This window comes from Sus scrofa, chromosome X (genome assembly GCF_000003025.6).
Source record: "Sus scrofa isolate TJ Tabasco breed Duroc chromosome X, Sscrofa11.1, whole genome shotgun sequence".
Classification (NCBI taxonomy): Eukaryota; Metazoa; Chordata; class Mammalia; order Artiodactyla; family Suidae; genus Sus; species Sus scrofa.
The window spans coordinates 58,339,921-58,355,903 of NC_010461.5; the positions used below are offsets into that span (position 1 = coordinate 58,339,921).

At 37.3% G+C, this 15,983-nt stretch overlaps 1 protein-coding gene across 3 annotated transcripts in view; it reads right to left on the reverse strand.

Annotated features, from left to right (window-relative positions):
- Positions 1–15,983, reverse strand: part of HDAC8 (histone deacetylase 8) — a 240,500-nt gene that overhangs the window by 129,739 nt on the left and 94,778 nt on the right. For 2 of the 3 annotated variants that reach the window (XM_021080459.1, XM_021080458.1), the window contains exons 8-9: positions 14,239–14,411; positions 11,665–11,759 (exon numbers count right to left, since the gene is read on the reverse strand). In XM_021080459.1, the coding sequence (XP_020936118.1) occupies positions 11,665–11,759; positions 14,239–14,411 (268 nt within the window). Of the gene's footprint in view, positions 1–11,664; positions 11,760–14,238; positions 14,412–15,983 lie in introns of those variants that run through there. The other variant, XR_002340774.1, reaches the window with a different exon arrangement.

Below are 15,983 nucleotides of genomic sequence, written 5' to 3' on the forward strand. Positions count from 1 at the left end.
CCGTGAGCTAAGGAGTAGGTTGAAAACGAGGCTCAGATCTGGCTTTGCTGGGGCTGTGGTGTAGGCCGGCAGCTACGGCTCTGATTTGACCCCTAGCCTGGAAACTTCCATATGCCACACATGTGGCCGCCCCCCCCCCCCGCCAAAAAAAAAGAAAGAAAAAAAAAAGTGCTGAAAAAGAAACTCAAGTATTGGTGAGGTCTCTGGCTAATGGAAGGAAGAACTTTAGTTCAAAAACATGAGGTAAAAATGTAAGTAATAAATGAAAACATGATTAAAATATCTTTATGTCATTATCTTGTAGTATCTTCTCCATAGAACATTTTCATATTGTTTCAAAATAATTCACTATTTAAGGCGTGGCATCATTTTCAGACCATTCTTTCATTGTTTTTTTTTTTTTTTTTGTCTTTTTGCATTTCTTGGGCCGCTCCCGCGGCATATGGAGGTTCCCAGGCTAGGGGTTGAATCGGAGCTGTAGCCACCAGCCTACGCCAGAGCCACAGCAACGCGGGATCCGAGCCGCGTCTGCAACCTATACCACAGCTCACGGCAACGCCGGATCGTTAACCCACTGAGCAGGGGCAGGGACCGAACCCGCAACCTCATGGTTCCTAGTTGGATTCGTTAACCACTGCGCCACGACGGGAACTCCTCTTTCATTGTTAAAGGGAAAGAAATTGAGTATTTTAAGCATAGACATGATAAGCTTATTAAAAACCAAAAATTATTTCTTAGAGCTTTTCAAACTAGAAATTAAAAAGTCACTGAAGCATCTTATGCCTAAGTTATTGTACCGCATGGGCTGGAGAAATGCACATAATAGGCTAGAGACCAGTGAAGCCTTAGATAATTGACATTGCTCAATGCCACTGGATAAAAGTTAGTAAAATAACTCATAGCACTGCCTCTTTTCAACGGCACAGTAACTTGTTTATTTATTTATTTATTTTTGTCTTTTTTGCCATTTCTTGGGCTGCTCCCGTGGCATATGGAAGTTCCCAGGCTAGGGGTCGAATTTGAGCTGTAGCCACTGGCCTACGCCAGAGCCACAGCAACGCGGGATCCGAGCCACGTGTGACCCACACCTCAGCTCACGGCAATGCCGAATCCTTAACCCACTGAGTGAGGCCAGGGATCGAACCTGCAACCTCATGGTTCCTAGTCAGATTCGTTAACCACTGCACCATGACGGGAACTCCCAGTAACTTGTTTATTTAAACATTTAGCTTTAAACATGGAGATTTTTTTTTCTTTATTTTTTGTTGGGTTACCTATTTTTTTATTTTTAAATTTTTAAAAATGATTTCTATTTTCTTAATATTGCATTTGAGAGTTATTTATATATTCTGGATACAACTCCTTTTTTAAATCAGATATGTTATTTATTTTATCCCAGTCTGTGGATTGTCCTTTCATTCTCTTAACATTAATTTCCATTTGTTCACGGATATATAGAAATACAGTTGATTTTTACATATTTATCTTGTATCCTTCAACTGTACTATATCCATCTTTTGACTTTGTATTTTCTTCTTAGATGACATAGTTTCCCCATAGGTGACATATTTACAATATTGGAATATGGAATCTTTACTCCACTTATATGGTATATCTCTTTATTTAGATCTTCTATGATTTCTTTCATTAGCTTTCAGTGGAAGACTTAATTATTATCTCATTTGCAGAATTGTACTTTCACCAGAAAAACAGACAAGTCTACAAATGTGGCTTGATTTCCTGTTCTGCTGTACTCATATGGTATCAGCACTAACCAATCTTTGAAGAAGAATTTATTTTAATGTGAATGGTTGGCAACAATCACAAGTGGTACTAAAATATTGAAAGTGCTGAATAACTTGTTTAATCTCATGATTTATCCTGGAGCAAATTATATATTTCATATTATATGTATATGTTTATGGTATATATTTTTGGTTATGGTATATATGATTTATATATATATATATTTATATATATTTTACATGGTTTATCCTGGAGCAACTATATTTGCATAAATGTACAAAAGCAATGGTGGGCAAAACCACTGGGAACATGGTATAAATTAATGCAGTAGTATGAAAGTATACCATCAGTTATCATATTTTTATTTTTGTGTACACACAGCAAAAAAAAAAAAAAAAAAATCCAGGAGTTCCAGTCATGGCACAGCGGAAATGAATCTGACTAGGAACCATGAGGTTGTGGGTTTGATCCCTGGCCTCGCTCAGTGGGTTAGGATCTGGCATTGCTGTGAGCCGTGGTGAAAGTTGCAGATGTTGCTCGGATCCCATGTTGCTGTGGCTGTGGCTTAGGCTGGCAACTACAGCTCCGATTCAACCCCTAGCCTGGGAACCTCCATGTGCTGTGGGTGCGGCCCTCAAAAGACAAAGACAAAAAAAAAAAAAATCCAGTTTCCATTAAGAATGGCCTTGATGAAGCATTAAAGATTATCACATATTTCTCTTTTTTTTTTTTCCGTCTTTTTAGGGCTGCACCCGTGGCACATGAAAGTTACCAGGCCAGGGGGCGAATCGGAGCTGCAGCTGCTGGCCTGTGCCATAGCCGCAGCCACACCAGATTCAAGCTGCATCTGTGACCTACACCACAGCTCATGGCAATGCCAGATCCTTTAACCCACTGAGCAGGACCAGGGACTGAACCCACATCCTAATGGATACTAGTTGGGTCCGTTATCACTGAGTCATGATGGGAACTCCAAGATTATCAAATATCAATATCAAGATCTTGGATATAATATTCTGTGTGACAAAATAGGAGGTATGCAAAAAGCACTTCTTTTATAAACTATACTATGGTGGTTGTCTTGAGGAAAAGCACATCTGTGATTAAGTTGTGACTTAACTAGCCACTTTTCATGCAATACCATTTTTGCTTGAAAGAACAACTGATGGAGGAGTTCCCGTCGTGAATTGGTGGTTAACAAATCCGACTAGGAACCATGAGGTTGCAGGTTCGATCCCTGGCCTTGCTCAGTGGGTTAAGGATCTGGCGTTGCCATGAGCTGTGGTGCAGGTTGCAGATGTGGCTCAGATCCTGCATTGCTGTGGCTCTAGTGTAGGCCGGTGGCTATAGCTCCGAATGGACCCCTAGCCTGGGAACCATGAGAGCAGTCCAAGAAATGGCAAAAAGACAAAAAAAAAAAAAAACAAAAAGTGACTGATGTCCCATTCATCGAGTAATTAAAAAATAAATAAATAAATAAACACACCAAAAGGAAAAAAAAAGTGGAGAAAAAAAAAGAACAACTGATGGAAAACCCATGATTAAAATACTTGGATGTCAGTGGATATTTTCTCAGAAATGAAGTGAGCTTATCACTTTAGGTTAAACAATTGACATTATTTGTTGCCAATGATTATATATATATATATATATATATATATATATATATTTCTTTGGGGAGGGGGCATCTGCAGCATGTGGAAGTTCCTGGGTCAGGGATTGAACATGCACCATAGTAGTGACCCAAGCTGCGGCAGTGACAATGCCGTATCCTTAACCTGCTGCACCATAAGAGAACTCCCAATAATATATATGTTTTTGAATGAAAATCAGAATTTTGAAAAATTTCATCCTGCCACTATAAGCCTGACAGCTTCGTAAAACTTAAGGTTTGTTCCAATGTGATCAGCATTCATATCAGTTAATGTGATTTTCTGATACTGCATACAATGTTTCAACATTTGTAATAATTGCATAACTTAATGAACTGATATTTTCCAAATAATCAATATGTAAAAGATGGGTCAAATATCCTTTCAAAGTACAAGATGACCAATGAATTTTAATGTAATAGTACATAAAAAATTCACTGATATGTTTTCAGATTCCACACAGCATTAACTTTTAAGAAACTACCACCTGTAGGGAGTATCCTAGTGGCCTGCTGGTTAAGGATTTGATGATGTCACTGTTGTGGCTCAGGTCACTGCTGTGCTGCTGATTGAATCCCTGGTCCAGGAACTGTCACACGCCATGGGTGCAGGGGGCAAAAAAAAAAAAAAAAAAAGAAAGAAAGAAAAGAAAGAAACTACCTTGTGTAGAGTTTTTGCATAATATCAAAGAAGGATATCCATAATCACCTGTAAAGGTTATTAAAATCCCCTTCCCTTTTCCATCTATAGATCTATGTGAAGCTGGATTTTCTTCATATACTTTATTTATTTTTTATTTATTTTATTTTGTTGCTTTTTTTAGGGCTGCATATGCAGCATATGGAAGTTCCTAGGCTAGGGGTCGAATCAGAGCTGCAGCTGCGATCTACAGCATAGCTCATGGCAACACCAGATCCTTAACCCCCTGGGTGAGGCCAGGGATTGAACCTGCATCCTTACGGATACTAGTTGGGTTCTTAACCCACTGAGCCACAACAGGAACTCCTCTTCATATAATTAAACAAAAATATCAAGGGGGATGTGCTTGGGCTGTGGGATGGAAATCCTGTGAAATCAGATTGTTATGATCATTATACAACTACAGATGTGATAAATTCATTTGAGTAATTAAAAAATACAAATAAAAAAATAAATAAAATTGAATAGCTTAGAAAAAAAATATATCAAAACACACGTAGAGGTAGGTATGAGAAGTCAGCCATCATCTATTAAGCCAGATGCTATAGAGATGTGCAAAAATGTATAGTACTACTATTCTTCTTATGGAATTTCTTTTTGTCTTAGAAAATGAAGTTATTTTTAAAATCACAACATGTTACTTGTATAACATATACTGGAATTCTTATTTAAAATTTTATTTTATTTTATTTTATTTTATTTATTTTATTTTTTTGCCATGCCCACAGCATGCGGAGGTTCCCAGTCCAGGGATTGAACTTGTGCCACAGCAGTGCTCTGAGCCATAGCAGTGACAATGCCAGATCCTTAACTCACTGAGCCACCAGGGAGCTCCCTATTAGTCTTATTTTAAATGAATTAATATTTAAAAATTTTAAATGTAAAATTGATGGTTTAAAGGAGATAACAGTGTATCATGGGGTTTATAACATATGCAAAAGTAAAATATGTGATTTCAATAGCACATGAAAGAAAATGGGAGAAATGGAAGAGTACTGTCACAAGGATGCTACATTACACCTGAAGTAGTGTAGTGCTACTTGAAGGTAAACTTTAAGAAGTTAAAAATGCATACTGTAAACCTCAGAGCAACCACAAAAAGATTAAAATAAAGAGTTATAGTTAATGAGCAAATAAAGAAGATAAGTGGAATCCTAAAAAATTAATTTAATTCAAAAGAAGGCAGGAAAATAGAAAGTAACAAATAAACAACAGATGGGACAAATAGAATACAAATAGGAATATGCGCTTAAATCTGAACATATTTAAATATAAGTGGTCTAGTCACCCCAACTAAAAGGCAGAGATTGTCAGACTGGACAAAACAATAATGACCCAACTATACGCTGTCTACAAGAAATCCAATGTAAATATGAAGACATAAAAGGTTAAAAGTAAAAAGACAGAAAAAGATATACCACACAATAAATCATAAGGAAGCAGATATGACAATATCATAATCAAAGTAGACATTAGAATCAGGAATATTACTAGACACCAAAAGGGATATTTCACAATAACAAAGGAGTCAATTCTTCAAGAAGATATACAAACCTAAGTGTCTATATATCTAATAACAAAGCTTCAAAAATAAAGCCAAAGCTGACACAACTAAAAGGAAAAATAAATCCAAAATCATGGTTGAGATTTCAACTCTCTCTGTGATTAACAGAACAAGAAGACAAAAAAAGCAATAGGAATATAGAAGACATAACACTCTCAACCAACCTTACTTAATTGGTAATGATAGAAAATGCTATCCAGTAACAGCAAAATACACATTCTTTACAAATTGCATGATACATATACCAAGATAGATCATATGCTGGACAATAAAACAAATATCTGTAAACATAAAAGGACTAAAAATATGAAGTATATTCTCTGAATACAAAATTATATTCAAATTAATATAAATAGAAAAATATCTGCAAAGTCCTCAAATATTTAGAAATTAATTTTTTAAAACCCACACTTATAAATAACCCATCAGTCAAAAAAGAATGCTAGAAACCATTTTAAACTAAATGAAAATGAAGAGAATATACCAAAATTTGTGGGATGCAGTTAAAACAGTGCTTAGATACAAATTTCCAGCACAAAATACTTATATTAAAAAAGAAGAAAGAATTGAAATCAATGAACTAAGTTTCTATCATAAGAAACTAGAAAAAGAACTAACAATCAATACAAAGTAAGTAGAAGGAAGGACGTAACAAAGATATGAGTAGAAATAATGAAATAGAAAAGAAAAAAATAAAGTCAATGAAAACTAAAAGCTGGTTCTTTGAAAAAAAATATAGTTCACTAAATCTGATAAACCCCACACTAAAATGATCAAGAAAAAAGAAATTAGCAATACTAGGAACGAAAAGGGATATCACTATAGCTCCTGCAGATTAAAACAATAATAAGGGAAAATTAAGGAGGGAACAAGAAAATTCCTTGAAGACAAATCAACATGGAAACAAGAAGAAATAGAAAATAGAAAATCTGAATAGCCATATAATGATTAAATAAATAGGATTCATAATTTAAAACCTTCCCACAAAGAAAACTCCAGGCTCAAATGTTTCCACTGTTAAATTCTATCAAACATTTAAGTAAGACATAGTATCAATTTTACATAAACTCTTTTTGGAAAACAGAGGATTTGAGGCTACCTCCCAAGTCATTTTATAAGATCAGATATCAAAACCAGACAAAGACATTACAAGAAAAAAAAAAAACAACAGATCAACATCCCTCATCAACAGAGATACAAAAATCCTTGACAAATTTTCAACAAACTGAATCCAGCAACATATAAAAAGGATAATATACCATGACCAAGTAGGGTTTTATCCTGGGAATGCTAGGTTAGTTTAACATTAAAATAGCAACAATTAATGCAATTAACTGTATTAACAGACTAAGAGGACACCATTTGATCATTTCAATAGGTGAAGAAAAAGCATTTGACAAAATTCAACACTCATTTGTGAGAAAACTTCTCAGTAATAGAAGAGAACTTCCTCAACCTAATAAAGGACATTAAAAAACAAACCAAAAAACCCTTACAGCTAACCTCACACTTCACAGTGAAAGATTAAGTGCTTTCTCCCAATGATGGGGGGTAAGACAAAGATGTTCATTCTCAACACTTCTATTCAGCATTGCATTGGAGGTCACAATCAGTGTAATAAAGCAAGAAAAAGAAATAAAAGGCATGAAGATTGTACAGGAATAAGTAAAACTCTCTTTATTCACAGATGACATGTTTGTATACATGGAACATGCTAAGGAATCTACAAAAATGCTATTAGATCTAATGTTTAGCAATGATACATTATTCAAGATAAATATAAAAATCAATTGTATTTATATTTCTATATTCTAGCAACAAACAATTGGAAATTGAAATTAATATCATTTATAACAATATCAAAGTTAAGGAATACTTAGGGATAAATATAACAAAATTCATATAAGACTTGTTCACTGAAAAGTATAAATTAAAATTTGAAATTAAAGACTTGGGTAAATGGAAAGATAAAGCAAATTCATGTATTGAAAGAGTAAATATTGTTAAGATATTACGTCTCCCCAAATCAGTCTATGGATTCAGTGCAATCCATAGACTGCATAGACTGTAGTGTAAGACTGTTTTACATTAACATACACTTGTACATAAATCAACTTAATTCTTTTCAGTGGCTACATACATTCCCTTATATGAATGAGGCATAACTTATCTAAACAGTCCATTAAAAGGAGTATAGTTAAAAATTTTTTGTTCACTAAATTTTGTGCATAGACCTACTTTATGATTCAGATATGTACACATATATACCTGATATCTCTGTGTGTGTGTGTATGAATACATGATATAACTGTTTTACTCTATCCTATATCATATGATCCAAATAGCATTATTGGATCACACAACATTTATATATAAGCCCATAAGCCTTATTACATGGAGTGGGTGATCTGCTGAACTAGCCATGTCCTAATCTTTTTATGGGACTCCATGTCACTTTTGGGCTTTCCCTGTGGTAGAGATACCTGGGTCAGTCATATAGGTTAAGTTCCATTTCTCTCAGCTTTCCCAGCTGGGCCCAACTCTTCTTCTAGCTAGGATTGCCTCCTTATTCCATGCCTGGTTGGCCAACCTAGCTCCCCAGTTCCTAGGCTGGAACTAACTCCTTGATCAATGGCTTTATGCATGACTGGTTTTGTATCTCATGAGGGTTATGACTGAAATATCGTCGCTAATCACTTTCAACACTTGCCTTCCTAACTCTTTTCTTCTCATCGGCGATCTAGTGTTTGCCCATGAATATATCTGTTTCCTACAGCTGGGATACCTGGTACTTCTTGCAAAGAATGAGTAGTTGCTACTGGGATTAAATTATTTCCAGAGAAAGGCTAGACTATGCTTCCAATTCTTCCATCTTAAAAATACAAGTTTACCAGTGTGAATGTTGAGACACTTATTATTCAAATGCTCATAGATTCAACTGCTTATTCAATGAATGAACACCAACTTTTGATGAGCACTGAAGGGGAATGCAGATGACCAAATGAATGCTACAGATGTGAGTGTTACAGCAGTGTCTCTGAACCTCTTAACAGGTTTGCCTTTCTCATCGCTCTCCCTTTTGCAGTCTATCTTCCATGTTCTGCCAAGTGAGCTTTGTAAAAACCAAAGCTCATCTGCTTTCACAGAAAGTGTAAGCTCTTCAGTGCAGCATTCAAGGCACTTCATAATCTGGCTCCAATTTCCATTCACACCTTAATCCTACCCCACCCCTCAAAAAACCCTATGTTCCACAACTATGCCAAACTTCTCCCTGGTCTCATGAGGGACCAGGTCCCTTTCAGTCTCTATTCCTTCTGCCCAGAATGCCTCTCCTCTTCACCTGGCAAACTCCCAATCAACCTCCAACATGCAGTTTAAAGCCTTGGTGAAACATTTCCTCTATGCTCCTCATCTGTCCGGGGTTTGAGCACATTTGAGTGCCTTTAGTAGATGAGGAGATTTTTGAGGGCACTGGGTTTATCTTGTATCTTTTTATCCTTGAATCCAGGTCTGAATAGGGCCTGGCAAGTAGTAGGGGCCTGGTGAATATTTGACAAATGAATGAAGGAACAAATGAATGTGAAGGAAGAGCTCAAAGGCCTTGGTCTATTTAGGTGAGGGATTTTTAAAGGCATGGGGCTTTAAGCTGGCTTGAGGAAGACAGCAGAGAGGTGGAGAAAGGACATCTGGGGGAGGAGGATTATTATCCTAGGAGACAGAAGAACAAAGGCCCAAGACCGAGAGGGAAGACAGTGAGAGGGTTAGCCAGCAGACTGTGGCTGCCTGCTGCACTGTCCTGACCTTTTCACCGATTAGATTTCTCAATTACATTTTCAGCTCGTGGAAGGCAGGGTATTTTGTACACTCCTTTGTATCCCCTTTATATTTGATGTGCATCTCCATAACCATTGTTCCTACAGTCTTGTGGTTCTTATTCTGCCCTGTAATATAATTATTTGTGTATCTACATATCTCCCCCGTGCTTATATCCCCCTTTATCCCAGGCTGCTTGAGGTAGGAGATGAGGTTTTAGTGTGTTTCTATCTTCCAAGATACCTAGCATAGTGCCTGGCACACAATGGGTGCTCAGTAAATTTTTTTTGAGCTACCATTTGTTGATCTGATTACAGAGGACCGCAAGGATATTTGTGTGCAACTGTGTATTGTGGCACAAAACTTATATATGTCTTTACACTGTGTGGGCTATTTTTGGCAGTTTTCATTAAAATGTTATCTTATTGTACCTGGAAGACTGTCATTTCAATTTTCTTCTTTGTTCCCTCTTGGATGACTCACATCCCTTATACCAGAAGGATATGACAGAAGGGATTCGAAAAGGGTTTGGACAAATTTATGAATGACAAAGTCATAAATGTCTGGGTATAAGAAGTTGTTAGGAGCATACAAAGGGGAAGAAGAAAACTTCCATTTCAACAATGCCTATTGTGTGCCAAGAACTGTGTGTTAGGCATTTGACATACATTATATCTCATTTAAGCTGGCAGAATATATCAGTATAAAGACAGGACATGTCTATCTAGAAGACCAAGTCCACATCTAGCTGGGCACAATGCTTCTCTGGGTACCAGAGACGATATTCATCTTTATTAAAGTGTTATCACCCTTTTAAGATAGATGAAACCTACAGATTTACATTGTTTCCTATAAACAGAACATTCACTCTCAATTCAAGCTTCTACAGCTTAAAACTATTTTTTTGACACAACTTGATCAGTTCTTAAAGTCTCAGTGCTTTAAATTACAATGCAATCTGAGATATTCCCACAGCAATAACAGCGATTACATTTGTTCACAAACGTAATTTGTCCGCTTACCTTTATAGTTCATAAAGCTTCCAAATACTGAATAAAGGTAAGTCAAGTCAAGAAAAGAGACTTCTATTAACCCTGACACTCGCAAATTGTCTCAAATTATAGTGTACCTTCTATTTGTATTCTAGACATATTGAGTGGTTTTTCTGAGATATATATTATACCTCATCTGTGGTTGGAAGAAAATTGGAAGGAAATTAGTTTAAGTTGTTTCTAATTTTTTAAAAATAATAGTAACTTGAAAAAGCATAATTCTCCCAAGTGTACAGCTTCTGCATCTAGCAGAAATCAATATGTTATAACCCAAATACCATCTTGACTCCTTGGGAAATGGCTTGAGAAGGTGGGGCTGCAAGCACTGATTCATTACAGTAAGTCACACAGTCTGAGGCCTGCAGCTACACATCCTATTCTGTGATAACATGCTTCCTGCCAGGTGTCAGGGTGGGTGGGAAGAGAAGGTGTACCCCCTTTAGAGAAGGGATCAACAGCACACTCAGAGGTCTCAGAGAACTTTCTATTACACCTTTTTTGAGAAAACTAGAACACACATCTTTGCCTTGGAAAATGTAAAGACCATCTCACATGACTAAAGAAAATGGGAAAATGGCAAAGGTTCAAATGACATGTTTCACATTTTGAATGGTCCCGCCCCAACTTCTGCGTGCCACTAATCACCGGAGAAATGCCAGACCTGTCTTGGTGGTGCTCGTGTGTTTTTTGAATTTTACATTAGTCAGAGAAAACCGAGAGACCAGGACTACCACCAAAGAATATAGGTGTGACATATCACCTACAGGGACTTTTTAAAGATAGAGGCGAACCCAGCTTCTCCATTTAAAAAACGGCCCCTTCTTTTTTGAGGGCTAGGGGATGAAAATATGCACATATTCCAAAGACTTCTTTGTGTGAACAGGTGACCCCTTCCCACAGTCTCTGTAATTAATTGAGAAATTAAAGTTGGTTGGCCTTTGAGATCTCTTGCAAAAAAAGGCAGAAGGTCTTGGATATTTTGGAACAAGAGTCCACTATTCTGCCAAGACAGTGTGTTATTGTTATTGGAGTGTCTCTCAACAAAACGGTATTGAGTGGTGAGGACATGATTTTGATTAGGTGGAATGACTCAGCTCTTCCCCTTAAAGAAGAGAGGACTTGTCAGAGCCTTACTTACCTCATGATCTGGGATCTCAGAGGATAGTGTTTTCCCTAGGATGACCCCGGTCAAGTATGTCCAGCATCGAGCCGTGTTGGCAAGGTTATAGCCTCCTGTCTCCATCAAGAATTGTGAAGTTAGGAAAGAATAGTCACAAAACAGCAGGAGAGGGAAGGGGGGTAAGGAAGGAGAGAAAACTGTTTTAATAAAAGGGCTAAAAAGACAATTCCAGCTTGCAGAATTTCACCTAAACATCCTTTCATGATATTTTTGAACCACTTAGTAGGCAGACTTTAGTGGACCAGTCAGACCATGCACAGTGTGGAATTGGGAAGTCCAAGGCCTTCACAGATTAAAGAGGCCCTCATCTCTGAACGATATGCACCTTAGGACTCCAAGCTCCTCAATTCCACCAAGAGTCACTGGTAAGATTGAGATCCCTGGAACCTGGATCTTTTGAGGAGTCCTACTCAAAGTGAAGGTTTCTATGATGAATTTTGCAACAAGTCTATATAAAAATGACTGCTGGATGTGATTCATAAGTTAAAGCTATTGGCAGATATAATCCTGGAATCCTCCAGGAAAGAGAAAAGGAAAATCCTGATAGAATGATACTTCCTTTTAATATCAGCATTCCACAAAATGCAGGGCCTAGTGGCAGAGATCAAAGGGAATGAGATGAAGAAGAGACTGTTGATTGACACTCTGACCCACCTCGACAGGTCCTGTCACAGTCACCCAGGAGCCATATTATACTGGCTAATAATCAGAATATTTTTGTGCTGAATAGATGTGTTCTGCCATGCAAGCATTAGAACATTGGCCTTTAGCTAAATTCCAAGAGTGTAAGGATAAAATGGAACAACTTCCTAACCTTGGTGCAGCCTGAGGGAAATAGAATCTGGTCTATTTTAGGTAGGGTGACTCTATCATTTATCATCCACAATGATACACTTTTAAGAGTAAAAAGAGACAGTATTAATAATTACACTGGAAAAACATGTATAAATTGAGACAGATGGCTACCCTCTTCTTAAGCCTTTCAACTCCTTGAAAGGTCATGGATGTTTGAGGCTTCTGGGATGCGTCTTTTAGGCCTCAATGGGGTCCACTGAAGCTTAGGGACGTGGCCATCACTGCTAATTGTCCATGTGTTATTGGGGGGTGAGAATTTAAGTGAAATAGTACAGGTATTACTTTGAACACTCCTGGCATGGAAAATATGAATTTACAAGATTGACTTATTGACTATGACGCTTTGACTTCAAAAAGAATCACATAGGTTTTAAGTAACAAGCTCTCTCTGGGGCATATACAGTATGATTTAATTTGCAAAAATTCCATTTGTGCACAGGTATTTTTCAGGAATACACATATTGCATAGGAAGAGATACATGTTCAGAAGCCAAAACTTGGGGCTAAGAAAGCAAAGAGGCTTTGAAAATGCTAAGTAAAGCCTGCAGAAGTTGAATTCACACAGACATATGTTGTAGAAAGGGCTTTTTCTCTTTCCCCCTAGGTATACCTGTATCATAATCACTGTCATTAGTGCCACCAAGGAAAGTAATATGCCACGTGGTACTTTTTCCTGAGTTGAAGTTAATACATTTCTTGCCACCTTTTCATAAAAGGCTGTCTCTTGTAAGCACCTTTAATTTTGATCCCTTTAGGGTTTGAGGCTGCCAAAGGACCAGGCTTGTGTATTTGTGTTGAATGCTCACACATTTTTATGAGGCCTTGGCACAATCTCCTCTAATTTGGTTTTTAATAACAGGTTGACAAACAACAAACTATTAGCTGTTCCCTAACACATACATTTTAAGCTCAATCTGCTTGACCATGTTATTTTAACACACCAATCCATTTATCTAATGGAATAAAGATTGTGCCAGACAGACAGAAGATTTTAAGCAAGGCATCTTCAAAGGCAGTTGAGGTTGTGAAAGGTTCCTTTCACAAATGTGTAAATGCTTCTATTGAATGACCCAGCTTTCTGTTGGTTAAGTAATACAACACATCAGTATGCACTGAAGGCAAGAATGCCCAAGATCTCTCATTTTTGCTGTATTGTAACAAATCTATGCTTTTTTAGTGGGGAAGAAGTTGTTCTTGAAATTAGCTTAGATATTCCATTAATTCATGTGTTTACTACTTATACTACTACTACTTACTACTTATATGTGAGTAGGGTTAGAATTTTAGTGGTATGTTTCCAAATGATAATGATTAGAACTGGGAATCAAAGACTATATATTGAGAGGATGGAGCAAAGTCCACTGGGGTTAACATCCTCTATTCTTAATAAGATCTGATGTCACCTTTAAGCAAAGTGCCTTTGCTTCGGGAATGGAAACTTAAAGACTTCAGAGAGTGCCAAGGGGTCAATGCACATGCCAGGTTGAGGAGGAGAAGTATGTCAGGGTACTTCTTTATGCTGAACTGTGAAGGTGGCAGAGTTCATCGACTCAGGTTTCTGGACCACAGTCAAGTTGGTATTATTCAATCTAAGAAAGCCAAGTTTTCCTCAGTGTCAATGGACAAAATGTGGAGGAAGGTCAACAAATTCTTCTGGTGACCTTCCTTTGTACTCACCTCCTCCCAAAATGAGTGTTGCCAATTGCCACTGAAGGATGTACTTAAGACACTTGCCAATTCCCACTGGAGTCATGTTAAAGGAACACATGGGATCCCCAGCTATTGTATCAGCTCCCAGCTGTAAGACCACTGCTTTGGGATTAAAGGCTATGTACACCTCCTTTAGTACACTGTAGAAAAGAAAAAGGAGACAAAATGTCAGAAATAGATAGGCCAGTTTGGTCTTGGGGTAGTTGTGAGGTGGTTGGAGGTTTAGTTGAATCAGCAAATAGTGAAGGGAAAAAAGCCTAACTTGTTAGACTCATCAAACTTTCCACCTAAAAAGAGTAAATCAAATTAGAAATGATGTAAATTATATCCAATAAACATGACTGACCAAAAGTATTTCCCCCACCTCCAACCTCAATGAGGACTGAATTTGCTGTTCTGTTTTAGAACTCAGACTTCCTTTAAATATTCATATTAACTTAACTTCAACAGCCATAGGACATGGCATACACATTTACTCCATTTTATAATCTGTGAAAATAGGACAGATACACTGAACGGTTATTAAGGATGGTTTCTGATAATTTAGGATTGTCGACATACTTGGAGTTTATCGTCTAGTTATCAATGAGGGCTGGTGAAGAGAATTACATGTTTTGAGAGAATAGATGTTATCAGCTTACTTTTTATTAGGCTAAAGGACTTCTGCGTTATGAAATGTACCCCCCCCCACTTGCATGTAACTAGGGGAATATAGGGAAAAGAACTGTAACAACTGATCCAAAAGTATAAATCTGAAAGTACTCTAAGGAACAAATTGTAGTGGGTGATAATGAGCATAATGTTAGGTAGAATCACTCAATGCTATCAAATCAACCTAACAACCTTTTTTTTTTTTTTTTTTTTGACAGTTGGAAGCCTTACAGATGAAAAGGAAGTTGTCACTGTGACAGATGACCTTAGTCAGGCTTCCAGCATTATCATTAATTGAGTGCTGACAATGTCCAGAATGCATTCCTGGGAATTATAAGGTCCCTGCTCTCAAGGGGCTTACAATCTAGCTCCTAGACAAAACATACACCAGTCCTCCAGGGCTTGAGTAACTCTTACAGAGACATATAAACAAGTGCAAATTAACATACTTCAGAGTTGAGAAAATGCAGAGTCAAAAAGTGATCAAAAATGTTGGGGTTAATGACCCCTTCACAATCAACATGTCAAATTATGCCCATGTGGCAAAAACAGAAAAATTCCAGATCCTTCTGAAACTGCAAAGAAGAATGAGGGATATGAAATGCCATCCTCCCAAAATCATATGTAACAAGCATATTGGAACTATTGAACAGTGCTCAGTTGCAGAGGTATTCTTTGACTCAAAAGACTGTTTTGTTTTGATTACTCATGTATGGAGACAAATACTGAATGACTGTGGAGATTATAAGAATATTATAAAATTTATGATATATTATCCTTAATACGGGAATACTGGGGCCTGTCCTCTCTTTCATGTGCTTATCTCCTGGGTGCAGAGGGAAGATAAGCTACCTGAATAGCTAGCCAACATTTATTGAGCAGCTATATGTACAGAGCACCCCATTAGCTGCTGCTGGGAAACACAGAGGAAGGCATGATTTCTGTTTTAAAAGGGTTTATAGCTTAATGGGGGAGGGAGAGGCAAGCAAGACTAATGGTTTTTTCATTCATTCTTTCGCTTACTTTCCACACATTTACTGAGTGCCCTCTGTGTGCCACCT